The following is a 17,703-nucleotide window of genomic DNA, read 5'->3' as shown; positions in this document are numbered from 1 at the left end:
CTATTTTTATTACTCTTTGTAAATTATCTTTTTAAAACATAAAAAAATGCTCAATGAAATCAAATGGAGATACATGAAAGTGTGTATATAAAACCCAGCCTCAAAATCCTTTATTATGTAACTGAAAATGCTATTTGCCTCAGTCTCTGGAAGCCTTTTGAGCTAGAGAAACCCAGAAGCCCTAGTGAAGAGAACCAGTCACCTGACAGGTTTGAGTGAAGGATGGAACAGCAGAGCAAGAAACAGTGGGCTGCAAGCTAACAAGCTGCCAGCCAGGCATCCCCTACAAGAATAGAGTCTAAACAGGCCATACCTTTACCATGAGCTAACTGTCCCATCAAAAGCTGACAAACTCCAGGAGGAAGAAAGAGGGACTGAACAGAAGAGAGATTTTTGAGCGGTGACAGAAAGGTTCCATAACTTGATTTTGATGGTGGCTACATGACTATAGGTATCTGTAGAAAATCACTAAATTGTTGTCATATAAAACTGTTGAACTTTGTTGCATTTAAATTATAGTCTAATTTTAAAATGAAAATGTTGCTGAAAATACTGGTATAATTCATATTATAAACCATTAAAGAGAAGTTTATAAGTCACATTCCATGTAGCTCTGAAGTACTATGAAAGCTTGCTATAGTTACACAGTATTTCTTGGTGTAACCAGACCCCTAAGTATTTCTGTAATTTTTTAAGTTACAGGAAGTTTATGAGAATAAGACAACAATACTTTGAGAAATAAATTAAGTATTAAAAATTAAGCATTCACCAAACATTATTCTTCCCAAAATCAGTTAAAAGAAAGAACATCATGAAACTAAAAAAAAAAAAAAAAGACTAATATCTAAAGAGAGAAACGCCAAGAGTACTCATATCTAAATGCTCGCATTTATCAGACTGAATAAAAATTGAAGATATTAAAGAATGATACATTTAACTTATATTTCTCTTTAGATGCTAGACTCTAAAAGAATATTGCTTTAGAATATCACAGCTTCACTTATTAAAAAAGTTAAAGATGAACAAAAAAGGAAACTGAGTTTAGGTAGTTTGCCTGCCTTCTCTTCCTTAAACATTAGTGAGACTGAACACATCTGTTTTTTTTCCATCCTCTTCAAAAGGCAACTGATTTTAAAATATTTATAAAATTAATTAAATTCTAGTTTGGCTCATTTTAAGGAGCATTTATTGAAAGTCAGCTATATGCTCTTGGGATATAAATGCAGATGTGAAAAGTAAAACCAGTCAAGATGCAAAAATGATATATAATGACAAGACCAGGCATTTTCAAAGTGAGTTAACTTACCTATATCTAATTTTAAAAAAAAAAGGTGGGGGGGGGAGCCCAAGAATACTAGAGTGGGTAGCCTATCCCTTCTCCAGCAGATCTTCCTGACCCAGGAATCAAACCAGGGTCTCTTTACCAACTGAGCTATCAGAGAAGTCCCAATTAAAAAAAAAGAAAGAAAGAAAATTACCCACTACCAGCTATTCATCTCCCTGAGACCGACAACTCTGATACAGATTAAATTCTATATTTGTGAGTTTTAATACTGATAATCACAGAGCAAGAAGGAGTCCAAACACCATCCCCACCTTTATAATTTCCCAAAAATTACAGCAAAGGTTTATGTCTAATAAGATTGAAGAGAGGCTAATGACACAACATTAGAACATCACAGTTAACAGCGGCAATTGTAACAAGGTTGTGAAACTCCTCATCCAACTTATGAATTTAAATACCTCTGGATAATAGTAAGGATAGTTATTTGTAAGTCTGACTACATTTTACTCAGGTAAAGAAAGCCACACAGAGATGTAGAATAAGAAATAAGTTAGTTGCTAACACATGCTGTGTGTCAATGATGATCTTCAAAACTATTATGGTAAGTAAAAGAAGCCAGAAATAGGACACCACATTTTGTATGATTCTATTTACATGCCAGTAAAGATAAATATATGGAAAAAGAAAGTAGATTAGTGATTACCTACGGTTGGAGATGGGGATTAAATGCAAATGGACATAAGGGATCTTACTGGAGGGATGAAAGTGTTCTAAAACTGACTTATGTTAACAGTTGCACCACTCGGTAAAGTTACTAGAAATTACTGGATTGTACACTGAAAAAGCGTGAATTTTATGCTATATGAAGTATACCTCAATAAAGTTTTGTTTTATTTTATTTATAAATTAAATACAAGTTTGCCAAGTTATTTCCGTAAAAGGAGGTTTAAGGACACAATCTTAACACCAACTTGCAATATACTCATCACTGGTGGAAGGAACTGCTAATTTGGGGACTAGATTCAAACAGACCTAAAACTGAATTCTAGCTTCACTATTTATTTGTATAAGCATTAAGAAGCTAAGGCAAAGAAAGATATGTATAAAATGTGTACAGTAGTATCTATCTCAGAAGGTTACATGAAGATTAAAGAGATAGTGCATATAAGACTCAGCACTGCTCCTAGCACACATATGCTGTTATTAAGTCTGTGTTATTAAAGTTCTCTCACAAATTCCTCACAGACACATAAGTTGAAAAATAATTTCATACACGAGTTTTTCAAATACACCTTACATGCAAATTAGAAATACAAGTACTTCCCAGTGAATATAAAAAGCAACTGTTAGCATGAGCTGTGATGAAGTAATGATATTCTGAAAGTCCTGCCCAAAAAATTAACCTCAGTAATTTGTAATCAAAGAATGTATCTTCACATGAACACATTTATTTTAATACTTTATAATAAAAAATATTTTAATCAGAAAGACTTTACAGATTGCTGAGATATATTTACACTAAACATTATAATGTAGAAAAGTAGAATTAAGACTATAAAGTAAAAATGTAATTAAGTATCTATACTTATAAATAGGTCTTAAATGCCTTAACATAAATTAACCTCCATAAATACTGGAGATTATATACATGTTAAAACAACTGCTGAGAAATCAAATTTTTAGAAAAGCTAACACTAAGTCCATAATTATCAAATATACTCTACAAATCGTTCAATAATAACTGAAGAATGCTTTCAAAAGCTGGAAAATGGAAAAACAATAGATTCAATTTATTAATTCAATTAGTCCTCATTTATCTGTGAGAACCTATATTTCAGTTCCAGTCACCATCTGCTTTACTACTAATTAGATGGTTTTCATTTCAAACATAAATCATATACAGAAAAATACTGAATAATGTTAAAATATTAGGCACCTCCTTCCAAGGCCCAAAACAGAAAAAAGGACAATTTTATAACTAGATTTTAGTTATATAATATATATATATATAAGACAATGTAACTGCCTCTTAAAGCAGTTTTTCCTCTCCTTAAGATTCCTTTGACATACTGTGTATTCTCTGCTGCTGTATTAGGTAAGTATCTTGCCTATTTTGTTTATTAGTGCATCTCTAGTCAGGGCCCTGCAATGCATACGGCACACAATGGGCATCCATCCCTTATCTGCGGGATAGATCTGAATGAATAAATAAAAAACAATCTTTGCACAAAGGCAGATAAACATAGTGAAAAACCTCATTGGTGTTTTTAAAAACTTGTAGCAAATTGGGGAATACTCTTCAAAAAATGAGTAAAACACACATCCTGTCTAATCTGGTCAGCCTTCCCTGCTTTAATCACTCAATAAAGACAAAAAAGAAAAATTAAGCATTTTTTAAGTTAGTAGAAGACAAAAACAGTATGAGCAAGACAAAATAGATTCTAAGAAATATGCAAAGAAATGCTTGATTTATAATAAAAAGATGACTGAATTAACAAAACAGGGCAAGTCACACAACACAGACTCCCATAAGATGGAAGATTAAGTTACATCATGCACAGAGCATCCAGCATGAGTCCACTGCTGTACGCCTGACCTGAGATTACAGTTCATATAAAAATACAGCACCTCAGTACACAGTATTAGTAAGACCTAACCATTTGCTACAAAGGAAGTTATTACAATAAAAAAGAACAAAATTCAGCCAGTTACCCAAATCAAAAGAAAAAAAACTATAATGAGAACAGTTTGTACTATGAACTTTCCAAATCAAATTTACCATATGATGTAATGGAGAAATTGATCAGATGGACTATTTTCATTGTGATCATGCTTAAGGATCTCTAATGCGTAGGCTAATGAGATTTTAAAAAACCACACATATTTTGTTTCCTTCAAATCTATAAAATGTGGACTTACTCCTTGCTTAGGGTCTCACAAAATACGACATTCTTGTGTGTCTAATCTAAATTTTAGGTAGACTCCCCCCCAAAAAAGAGAATTTTCTAAGGAAATTCAAAGTTCACACTCAAAATCAATCTATGAATTGAGCCAAGACAAATGAAGATTGCTGTATGTCTTACTCTCAAACCTCCCTAAGCTTCTTCAAAAGATCCATTATTTTTTAAGAACTGTATAGCTATTTGAAATAAAGTACCACTTTCAGATGCCATTCACACACTTCAATAAATTTGAATCTTACTTTGATGAAGAAAGTACACTTTGAATTAAAAACCTGTTATCAGCAATGTATGTCCATTTCAAGAGGATGGGACAGAGCTACAAAGCGAACACTGCTAGATCTTTTCAGAGTCTAACATATGAATCCCAGTCTATCCTGAGACAGTTAGCTATGTGACCACACACATCTCAGTGTTCGTATCTGCTTGGATTTGTTAAAACAAATTCTCTAGCATCAGATCGTTAAACTCAGTGTTAATCTCTATCACTAAAGAAATAATCTTGTAATCAGAATAAGTGTCTTGGCTGAACTAACTTACAATTTAATAAAGCCTGAAAGAGCTATATTTCAATATTCTCTTCAGTTTCAAATTGAATAACAATGAACAGTAGGCCTGTGATAGTATTTTTTTAATGAATAATACTCCCCAAAATAATTTGGATTCCTGCACCATTACCTATTTTTAAAAAGTTTCCATAATTAGTAACTCCTATTCCTAATAACAAAAAGGTGACAATATAAATATGTATATGGATTTCAAAATATGACATATATTTATATGTCAACCCAGAATGGGAACCATGAGGTGTTTATAAATTTATGTTAAAAATAGGTACTAAGATCCCAACCTTCTTACTATTTTTAAAATCTTCTGTGTCCTCCTAAAGACTATTCTAAATGAAAGAAAGTAATCAGGTGAATGGTCATTTAACTGACTGTTCATCTATTTTAATTTTGATTCTATTTTGTAGTACTGAGCTTGTCTATAATCTAAAGATTTGTAAATTCTATGACAAGCACTATATCTACCTTTTGAAGAACTCAACAAATATATATCTTTAAAACATGTTTAAAATGAGAAAATTAAACAGAAAACTATCTCCCTATATCACAGAAAGGTATAAAATCATTCTGCATAAAAACAATTGTAAGTAATAATCTCACAAACAGTAAAAGCAAAAAATACTGAAAAGATAAACTTGTAAACAACCCTAACAAATTCAGCTATTTCTTCTCTTCCCCAAATTAGGTAGACTTATTCTAAAGAAACAAAATTAACACTTCTGCTTGCTTAAGCTATACCAATTCTTAAGAAAATATGTGTCAAATCTGAAAGTTAAAATTTCAAACAAAAAGCAAATGATAAAAGAGAGATAAACTCAGCTTCTGGCTTTGGAGTTAGATTAAGGTAGAGACGACTTAACATTAAAAAGCAAGAGTCCAACAGAATTGGAGAAAAACTTTACAAAAGAACATCTATATAACAGGGGATTAATATACAGAATATATAAGGAACACCTACAACTCAACAATAAAAACTGTCCAATTTAAACATGGGCAAAGGACTTAAACATATATTTCTCCAAAGATGATTATAAATGGCCAGTAAACACTTGAAAAGATGGAGGCATGTAAGGGGGTTGCATGAAACAGATAAAAGGGATTCAGAGGTACAAGCTTCCAGTTATAAAATAAATAAGTCATGGAGATGTATATACAGTGTAGGGTATACAATCAATAATAATGTAAAAACTTAATATGGTAACAGATGGTTACTAGACTTATCAAGATCTTTTCATAATTTAAATGTTGAATCACTATGTTTTACACCTGAAAGTAATATAATACTGTATGCAAAATTACTTCAAAAAAAAACTCTAATCATTAGAGAAATGCTAATCAAAACCACAGTGAGATAAATTGCACATTCAATATGATGATTATAAAAAAATGGAAAATAATAAGAGTCGGTAATGATAGAGAAACTGGAACCTTGTGCATTGCTAATGAGAATATGATGGTGCAGTCACTGAATACCAATTTCTCAAAAAATTAAACACAGAATTATCATATGATTCAACAATTCTACTCCTATGTATATACCCAAAAGAACTGGAAGAATGGACTCAAACAGATAATTTGCACACTCATGTTCATAGCAGCATTATTCACAATAGCTAAACGGTAGAAATAACCCAAATATCCATTGATGCATGAATAGATAAACAAAATCTGACATTTACATACAATGAAATGCCTTCTCTCTCTCCCGCGCCCTCTCTCTCTCTTTCTTTAGTCGCTAAGTCGTGTCCGACTCTTGCGACTCCATGGATTATGGCCTGCCACGCTCCTCTATCCATAGGATTCTCCAGGCAAGAATACTGGAGTTAGTAGCCATTTCCTTCTCCAGAGGATCTTCCCCACCCAGGAATTGAACCACAGTCTCCTGCATTGCAGGCAGATTCTTTAACTGAACTATGAGGGAAAAAACGGAATGAAAAAGAAGGAAAAGAAGGAACGAAAGGAGGGAGGAAGAGGGGAGGGGAAGAAATATAGGCTACAGCATGGATGAACCTTGAAAACTTTATGCTAAATGAAGTAGGTCAAATACAAAAGGACAAATATTCAATAATCCCATTTACATATGGTATCTAAAATAGTCAAATTCATAGGGACAGAAAGTAAAATAGTAGTTACCAGTAGCTGAAGGGAGTACTGGAAGTTACTGTTTTAATGGGTACAGAATATAACATTTGTGGAGAGTGGTAATATGAATGGTGGTTAACAGCAGCACAATGATATGAATGTACTTAATGCCACAGAACTGCACACTTACAAATGGATAAAATGATAAACTATGTTAGGTATATTTCACCATGATAGAAATTAAAACAATAGTAATTTTTAAGGTGTTGTGATACACTTGAAAGAACTCTGAATCAAGAAAATGAAAATCAAGTTCAGGTACTGATATTAACTGTGTGCTCATAACTAAGTAATTTGACCTCGCTGAGATTCAGTTTTTCATCTTTGAAATAAGAAGGCTGTAGTAGATGATATTGGTATTTCTTTTCAGTTAGAAACGTTTCATGAAAGAATATTCCAGACACCAGAAGAACCAAAGCTGAAAATCAGGCTGTTGCCACTCAAATGGAAATACGAGAGTTAACATCTCAGTTACATCTTACCAGTTACATCTTACATTCTGTCACAGACATTGTTAATCACAAAAGCAGATAGATTATAATAAATACAGCTTTGGAAACAAAGGAACAAAGAAGATCTATCTAGAGTAACATTAAAAACACCCAACTCTAATGTCTTCTGTGGCCTCAAACTGGGTAGTTGAGCAAACACTGTTTTTAGCCCTGTGGGATGGGTTACTTACCCTGTTTACTAATAAGTGTAACAGGCATTTTTGTTATACTTGAAGGGCCCAGCTTCCATTAGAGCTAAAAGCACTAATTCATACGGCAGAAAAATGGCTGCTGCAGTTTCTATTTCAGGGAAGCAAATGACCAGTTATCTGCCCCACCTCTCTTCATCGATACCATGAACCTGCTAGCACCAAATCCTGTATTTTCTATTTAACACTGAACTTAAACACAGATTCCACAGAAGTATCTTCCTCCCACAAATAAACTGCTCAACAACTTCACTAGCCAAAACCATGATACCTTTGGCATTGGACTAAGAATGGATACTTAGAGGAATCCCTAAACTTGTAAAGAAATATGTGTTTTCCCCCATTACTATGAGTATGAAAATGGCTCATGATATAAATCAGCAAGCAATAATTATGAAGAAAGAAGAAACAAGAAAACAGATTTCAATTCAATATAAGAGCTTTAGAGCTGCCCAACAATGACTATGGCTGCCTCAGAAAGTAGCTAACTCCCTGTGCATAAAATGTTCAATCATAGATGACCATAAATCAAAGCTATGCCATAAATATGACTCAGAAATTGACGTAATACCTAATATGTCACCTAACCCTAATAACTCCAATTCTCTGAGATTAGCAGCACAATAATATCTATTTACCATTAATTGCTACCAGGAAAATTCATATTAGCTATACTATCATAACTAGCCTCTCTACATGTGGAAATCTGTATTAACTATAAGGCAAGATAATTAACAAAAGATAATGTAAACCTTCATTCCTTTCAGGTAAGGTAGGGATCAAGGACTTTGGAATTAAATAACCCTCCGTGAGAATCCTTGTCTAGGAACTGTGTGACTTTGGACAAGTTATGTAACCTCTCTGAGCTTTAGTTTTATACGAGGGAACATCAACCTCACAGGGTTGTTAGGAAAGCGTTATTAAACTAATAACCTAACACTCTATAAAAAAGTACAGTATTCTCTTTCAACTCCTACCCATTCTTTAATAACCTGCTTAAAAGTTACCTTCTCCATGACTTTCTAAGCCATTCCAATTTTTCACTGAACTTACAAATTTATTTATGAGTAAGATCACATTTTTGAACCCACAATTATAGGAGAAACTGAACTCAAAACTGTATTATGGTTGCAGTTTAATAAGCTGGATCATAAAGAAATAGGACTAATAAACATTTGATTAACTCTATAACTATTTTTAAATGTTCATATGGAAAACGTAGACATCCTCACTTGTGTACAAGCCTGAAGTAACTTTCCAAATTCTTCCCCCACTGTATTCATTCACAGATTTAATGAACTAATAACCCTTACTGTTTGACAATGTTGTCACCTAAAAGCCTCTACACCCTAACTAGCCTTTCAAGAATTGGATATCTGACTGGTTCAGCCATTAAAGCCCAATTCTAATGTCTCTTCTCTGAAGTTATTCCTGAGGTCTTAGAGAAATTCTCTCATTTCTTTAAACAAGACATTCTGCTTAAGCCTCAATTTTGCAATTTAATGACAACTGTTTGCACATATGTCTAGTGTCCTTCCCTACTAGATTTTAAGTTTTTATGGTGAGGAGATATCTTTCAACTTCACTATATTATAATTTACTATTTCCTCAATCCTAACACTTAGCATACTGACTATCAAAACACAGAAAAATACTTAATGTCATCAAATGTCCCTTAACACAACTGAAACATCTTAAGGAAAGGTAAAAATGGCAAAGGAATAAAAAAGAAATTGACACAAACTTCAAGTACTTATTTTTAAATTAAAACTGCAGATCAAGAACGTGTAGATTGTCAGTGTTCATGTAATGTAACACTGTATACTGACAAAAGCCAATAGTCTGAAGTCACATTACACAGGATAGATGAACCTCACATTTTTAAGTATTATTCCATTTACATTAAATCCAAGAATATACGCTATTAGAAATCAGAATAATGGCTAATACTGGAGGAAGATGGAAGAGAGAGGCTTTCGGGATGCTGATATTTTGTTTCTTGAGCTGGTTACCAAGCACTCACTTCAGTTATGAAACACCATAATATATGTACTTTTCTATAAGATATTAATATTTCAGTCAAAACATTTAAAAGAGTTGAAATATATATCATTTCTCTGTTTTGAGAAAAATGGCAGTGCTAAGAATACATCTAAAAGCCTAAAATCGTCATCACTGTAGAAATTTTAAAAATAAGTATGAACAGTAGACCAATGCTTAATTCTGCTAGCAATAACAATGCTCATACTTTATTGCCCTTTAATCAATCGCTTACTGCCCTTTTTTAAAAAACTCATAACTGAAAAGAATCAAGTGAAAATTTAAATTAACTGCTCAAAATTTATCCCATTAAATATTATTGGTCACTGTTTTTGTCACTACATCCTACACATTTCAATCCCGTTCCAAGAAACTAAAACAACTAAAGTTTACCTGATACAAAATAATAAAAAAGCTTTTCTGAAAAGCTTATTTTTATATGTTTGAAAACTACATAATACAGAATGAAAGATACAATATAACCAAAATATCTTGGAAAAAAAAATCTAACAAACTAAAGTTTTGTAATAGCTTGCTCACTGAGATTAAAATATTTTACCATGAATATTTAAATGGAAGATAACCTTTTTTCAATGTTACTTAATTCACATATTTTTAAAATTATCAGACCTGATTAAATATTATTAGTTTCAAGATTCATATAAAATTAACATCCCAATTTAGAAATATTTTTAAAAGTATAAACTATTTTGCTGACTTAAATAAAATCTAGGTTTACATTAATAACATACCAAGTAAAAATTTTTCAGTGTGCTATAAAATGCCTTTGTTTCAAAAGCTATGGTCTGTAGTGAATATGCTCTTCTCATTATTGCATGAAATACAAATAGAGCATGATAAATATGCCTTAAGAAATTCTGGAATGTGAATTTTAAAAAACCAAACAGCTTGTATTATCTGAGGAAGGGAGAGACTGTGAATGGGGACAGACTTGTCATAATCCTCACTCCCTGCAACCATTAAACGAAATTCTCAGTTCTCCTATGATTTCTATTCCACAGAAGTATTATATGATATATTTTATCTGGTACTTTATATGCTTTATTTACCTAAGATATATCTCTCTGATTTTTGTATTGATTAATTTACATTTAGAGCTGCTAAAAATTATAGTTTATTTTGTATTTGCTAAGGAAAACAACTTAAAGAAACTATTTCAAAACAACATACTTTCGTAAAGCATAGCAAAAAATACCACTGAAATAACGGAGAAGTGGTCTTAACTGCACAAAAGCAAATCACATCCAAATAAATATTACCATTCTGTGATCTCATGCTTTTAGTATTTAATTGGAATATTTTCATTCAGATGTCAGCAGATATATCTTAAACCAAATTTGGCAATATTCAGAGTAAAATCCTTAAAATCAGCACACATCCTTAAAATAAGCCTTACCTATTTAAATATTCATTTTTTCATATAAAGTCTATAACTCACTTTGGAAATTTTGGCTGCTTTATTTTTAAAAACAAGTATTTTCTACAGTAAATACGGCACTGTATCTAATAAAATTTTAGTGTCATGAATAATAAATCAGTAGATACAAGAATCTATTAAAGTTAATATCAACTGGGACATATCCCATGGTATTTTGTAATAGATCAGAATATATAATTCTTGGCTCAAATGCAACATATAAACACCAATACAAAGTTGAAAAGTGCAATCTCTCACAATATAATAAGTGTCATATGAGGCATATGGATGAGACATAATATGCCATATGAGGCCTAAGGACAAAATTAAACTTATCAAGAAAAATTAAGAATAAAATCATTTAACTGATTTAATTTATAGAAAAACTGGCTCCAAGACTCAGTTTACTTTACATTCTGTATCTTTTCAATTTTCTGAATCAATAGGCAAATTCCTTTGAAAATGTTATCATTTACTTAACAAATTTCATTTTAAAAGTTATATATTATTCAAGGAAATATATCTTTAACAAATCAAGTACTTTAAAGAAGTTAAATCTATTTTTTGAAAGGTATGTTGCTTTTCATAAATAACTAATGAAAATAAAATCCTACAATAATAAGCTTGCTAATTAGGATAAAAAAGCAAAGATGTATTTCAAATAACTGAAGTAATTCAAATTTTAAAATATAGAAATATTTCACTAGTATATAATTCCATATATTTTCATCTTATTTCATACAGTTAAACAATCATTTCTTTAACATTAAAAGCACTGCTTCCGAATGAAGGAAAAAAGGTATGATTAGTAACTACTGACTCTCTTTCTATAAATCTCTTTTAATTCAGGAAGAGCGACCTCCAAATAAAGGAATCCAGTACTAAATGAAAGTAAGGGCTAAAATCAGTTTCTGCCCAAATGCAGTGACTGTACACAGACACATCAAAAATACTAGATTTATGTCATAAGAATAAATGACATAACCACTTTTCTCAGTGGTTAGGAATATACATGAAATTGGTATTTAGTTGAAATACCTTGGTCTTATTATTAATTTGCAACTTAAAAAAAAATTTTTGTATTCTCTCATTTAAAAAAAAAAACTTGCCCTTGCAGTTCCTATACAATGTGAAACAGCAACATTTTACTATAGCTGCAACATGGATTGATAGTTATTACCCCAACAACAGTTATCTCTACCACAAGTACTATAAACTAATTGATTTCAGATATTTAAAAGAGATTCCTAACATCACAGTTTAAAAAAAAATGAAGTATTAACTTCACATATTTTTCTCAAGTTTTATATAAAACTAATACATTGACATAAGACAGATATGATTGTTTTTTTCCCCTTCTAAGGTAACTGAAAATTATCATAAACCACACTTTAACATAATACTTACCAGCATGTGGGTAGTTTCAGAAGTTTACCATAAAGAGCAGTGCTGAAAGAGGGAACAATTGGTACAGGTAAGCAGTAAGATCCCCTACAATCCAAAGATGTCAGTCCTGCCTGGAAACCAAATATCTGCAACAAAAAGAAAAGACCCAAATGTTCACAGAGACAAAGTTTTAATAAGCACAGGATGAAATACGTCAGTTTCAATTTGCTCTACAACAGCTGCACACTAAATATGTTCCAATGTCTTTTTGCACTTCCCAAACATCAACATTTTCTTTTATTCACTTTGACATTAACTAAATCAGAATTAAGAAATTTAAATATAAAGTATTTCTTTCATACCCCTGAGAGATTACTGTTCTTTTGATCAATTTTAAGTTTCATATTTTATCTCTATACATAATTCTCACTTAGCATTTTACAGTCTGCTAAAATGTACATATTCTGTTAAGACAACTGATTACATTGTACACATCACAGATATTAACATTAATAAATTACTGTTATATCATTTTATGCCTCAAAGAACATTAACTACAACGAAAACAATCTTAAAAGTATTTTGCCTTCAACTTACAGTATGCACACACAAAAGGGATATCCAAATATATCCTAAAAAATGTTACATCTTTTCCCTTTCTTTTGTGAAAAGGATAGGGAAGAAGTTTTTCACCTCAGGAAATTTGGTAAATGGCATGAATTACTTTTTATATGTTTATACTTAAAACAAGTAGATCACACTCCCTAAAATTCCTGAACACTACATTGCCTTAATAGGAAGAATCCATGTAATATCACATTTTACATGAAACACTGCAGAGAACTGAATATGATATTTCTTCTTCCACTATTTTCAATAAAGTAAATGTTTAAAACTGGAAACACAGAGAGATACAAAATGAAGTTACTATTTTGAACAACATGCAAAAGCAGTTTAAGCCCAAAGTTTATCTTTCATAATTATTTTTTATTCCTTCAGTTTATAAAGTACTAACTTTCTCACCTCTAGGATTAATATTAGCTCCTAAAATCTACAGAAAAACATATTTAAAATACCTCAATAACCAATTTTCAATAAAAACTAATAATCAATTTCTTAGAAAGCAGTATTAAACTACTTTCAAACAGTCTCAAAAAGCTATTGTGCTATCATTTATCAAGTTGACAATGTCAAATCTTTTCCTGTAAAGTCAGTTAGCAATAAACAAAGTAATTTTCTGGAAAACAGGCATTAGAATTTCGCATTTTCAAACAATTTCAAAAGACCTACTTATTGCTATCAAGAAAAATGAAAGTGATATACTTATTGATTCCTATAAATCCCACTATTAACCAAGATATAAGAAAGTACTGAGAAGAAAAAAGCATGTTTCTAATATTTAACTGGTCAACGTTAAAAATTAAGTCATTCCACACATTCTTTGAAGACTTGCTCTAAAAAACACTATATGCAAAGAGAACTTCTGGGAACTGTACAGTTTCAGAATCTCACATTTCCTCTGAAAGACCCAGTATTTAAAGGTTTCTGAAACTTATAATTATCAATACTACTTGATACAAAGTATGATTACTAAAACAATGCCCAACTTCCAAATATTTCTAAAGTACAAATCAGGGTAAAACTTTGTCAAACTAGATTATCTGTGTTCAACTAAGAACTCTCTCAAGCTACTTTCTAATAGTCTATAAATGTCCCAACAGTATAATCACAGATGCTATCATTAATGTATTCAGATGGAAACTGGGTGTTGAGGAGATCCCCTGCTGGTTGTTTTCAGAACTGCAAAGGACTTTGGAGAAAGTCCTGCATATTATTCAGTAATTTTTTTAAGCTTTTACTAAATTTACAAACTACCCAGAGAGGACTCCAGGTAACATTCAAGTATAAACTACAGTGGAAAAGGGCCTATCTACCACATCAAAAATAATTATTTCAAAATAACCAATTTTCAACTCTTTCAAATAACAGCAATAAGACGTGAAGATTTGCAATACCTATATAACCAAATAACCTCTCAACAACACTTGGTCAAGATTACAAATACTTTACCCAGAAAAGGGAAATCAGCACTGTATGAATTGAGGTCGTTTTCATCAGGACTGTTCATAAATTTAGAAATACAATAAAAGTACTTAACACTGAAAACCAATAGTCTGAGGCAAAAAGGATGTATGAAACAATTAAGTGCAACTACTAACAGAAGTCTCAGCTGAAGGAAATACCAACTTGAGAAAGATGACATATATCACGTTAAATGAAAAGTTAAACATGTACTGCCATCTCTTAAAAAATTCTATTAGAGAACAATTGAACCAAATCACCTCTTCTTAAATAAGGGTAAAATGAAGTCTAAAAAGCACAAAGGGCTTCTCCAAAATGCTGGAACAGCAATACGATGGTTCATTTGATTTAGCTCATCTTTTAGCTCACAATTTCACTGCCTTACTTCCTCACCCTACCGCTTCCTTCCCCTTTCCAAAAATATATGGTTGATTCTCCACTTACTCTTAAAGGAAAAAAACAATCTTACCACTACCTCTCCCCTCCAACCACTAGTGAAATTCCATTTCTCATTTGGCATCAGCAAAAATCTTTAAAATGTAGGCTGTAAAATGCTACATTTTTTTCATTGCCTACTCATTCCTTAAGCCCTCTAAATCTAGTTTCTAGTCAGGTATTCATTGAAACAAAAATGAACTTTGGACTGAAACTGACACCTTATACAGAAAAACCAAGTATTTTCTAATTTTTTTCCAACAAAATTTAAGTTAGGAAACAATAAGTAATAAGAAATTTTTTCATCACCCAGATTTCTTAATTGCCATGCTGTCACCTATAGCATTAATGAAATAAAAGCCTTCAGAATACATAAGGGCAAGATTTTAATATTTTCCAAAGAATATAAACAAATGTCCAAGAACCACATAAAAAGAAAACTCAACATCATTAGTCACTAGGGAAATGTATCAAAACCACATGAAGACACCAGTTCACAATCATTAAGATGATTAAAATCAAAAAGACAGTAACAAGTGTCAGTGAGGATGTGGAGAAGAACCCTGAGCCACTACTACTGGGACAGTAAAACAATGCAGAATCCCTTTGAAAAAAAAGTTTGGCAGCTCCTAAAAATGTTAAAGAACAGACAGCTGCACAGCAAGGTATATACCCAAGAGTAATGCAACTTGTGTTTACACAAAAACTACACAGAAATGTTCATAGCTATCTTATTCAGATCAGCTAAATATTGGAAATAACAGTGTCCACCAATCAGATAAATGCATAAAAAAATAGAGCACATATCCACACAATGTATTATTCTCTCATAAAAATGGAATAAAGTACTGATACATGAGACAACATGGATGAACTCTGAAAAACCTTATGCTAAGTGAAAAGAAGTCAACCACAAAAGAGTGTACGTGGTATGATTCCCATAAAATATCCAGACTAGGCAAATACATACAGAGTAGATCAGTGTTTATAGAAGTATGAGGAGTAAATGGAGAGGAAATACTAATGCTTTCTTTTTGGGGAGTGACGAAAATGTTCTGGAACTAGATAATGGTGACAGCTGCTTTAACTCTGTGAAAAGACTAAAATCACTAATTTCTATTCTTTAAAAAAAGTGACTTTATGGTATTCATATTACCTCAATAAAGGTAAACCCTCACACTAGTCTCAATGAACCCCACCCCCCATCATGCCTCGATCTTTCAGGAGTTCAGAATGCATTCCATTCTTTTATTACACATTTATAAACCCTTGATATCTTTGGAAGGAATGATGCTAAAGCTGAAACTCCAGTACTTTGGCCATGTCATGCAAAGAGCTGACTCATTGGAAAAGACTGATGCTAGGAGGGATTGGGGGCAGGAGGAGAAGGGGACGACAGAGGATGAGATGGCTGGATGGCATCACTGACTCGATGGACGTGAATCTCAGTGAACTCCAGGAGTTGGTGATGGACAGGGAGGCCTGGCATGCTGCGATTCATGGGGTCGCAAAGAGTCGGACACGACTGAGCAACTGAACTGAACTGATATCTGAACAATCTTTAGCACTATTTTATCTTCTTAATTTACATAAATGGCATCACATTATACATACTATTATGCTTCCTGATATTCCCACCAAAAATTATGCTACAGAGGACTATTCATGTGGGCATTTATAGACCTCAAGTTGTACATATCTGTATACGCAAAAATTTCTCTAAGACATGGGTCAACTAACTACAGCACACAAGTCAAATTCCAAGCACTGTTTTTGTACTACCTACAAGCTAAGAATAAGTTTTATACGTGTACATTTACAACTGATTTGATGATTGGGAACACTAAGTTAGTTTAAACTCCAGTTGGGTAAATGCTATGGGTTTGGGTGGACTCCAGGAGTTGGTGATGGACAGGGAGGCCTGGCATGCTGTGGTTCATGGCGTCACAAAGAATCGGACACGACTCAGTGACTGAACTATCCCCAAAAAAAGAATTTCATTCTCCTCATTAGTAAAATTATATTACAAAAATAGTGTCCTATCCTGCATTTTTAATTCTGTCAACTCAAATGTATGGAAATTTGTTCTCTTATTATTTAAGTACCTATTTGGTATCCTAAATTTTGCCTCATCGCCCACAAAGCCTAAAATAGTATCTGAACCTTCAAAGAAAAGCTGGCCTCTACTACAGTATATATGTTGAAAACTGGAATGTTTGTGTTTTCAAATTTATGAAATCCTTCAAAATCCAAATGATACCACATCCACCAGCCATATATGAAAGCACAATTCCTTGAACTCTCCAGGGAGAGCTCTTTAATTGATGTTAAATATTCACAAGTCCAAGAAAGTCACAGGGTTTTAATCCTACTAGAACCTTCCTGATCTCTCTGAAGCATTTGCCATAGCTGATCCTTGTGAGTAACAAGGCCTTAAATCAGTCACTGTGTTAGTCACTCAGTTATGTCCGACTCTTTGTCACCCTATGTGACAAGGCCTTAAATTTATCTATTTTTCTATAATTTACAGAATGCTTTCACTAATGTATTTTTTATATGCTTCAAACCTCAGATGCCTTGCAATGTCTTAGCTACTTGATTCCACACATATTCAAAGATGGGTTTAGCGTTTAAATAAAGAGGACTTGTTAAATAAAGAGGACTTGTTA

The 17,703-nt window shown here is 32.3% G+C and overlaps 1 protein-coding gene across 9 annotated transcripts in view; it reads right to left on the bottom strand.

Moving 5' to 3' along the window:
* Positions 1 to 17,703, bottom strand: part of VPS13B (vacuolar protein sorting 13 homolog B) — a 786,697-nt gene that overhangs the window by 667,315 nt on the left and 101,679 nt on the right. For all 9 annotated transcript variants that reach the window (XR_001919125.1, XM_018058289.1, XM_018058286.1 and 6 more), the window contains one exon: positions 12,539 to 12,663. Coding sequence is in view for 8 of the 9 variants with exons in the window: in XM_018058289.1 (XP_017913778.1) it covers positions 12,539 to 12,663 (125 nt within the window). In the remaining variant the exon portion in view is untranslated. The remainder of the gene's footprint in view (positions 1 to 12,538; positions 12,664 to 17,703) is intronic.

This window comes from Capra hircus, chromosome 14 (assembly GCF_001704415.2).
Source record: "Capra hircus breed San Clemente chromosome 14, ASM170441v1, whole genome shotgun sequence".
Classification (NCBI taxonomy): domain Eukaryota; kingdom Metazoa; phylum Chordata; class Mammalia; order Artiodactyla; family Bovidae; genus Capra; species Capra hircus.
This window is presented reverse-complemented; position numbering and strand designations above follow the sequence as displayed.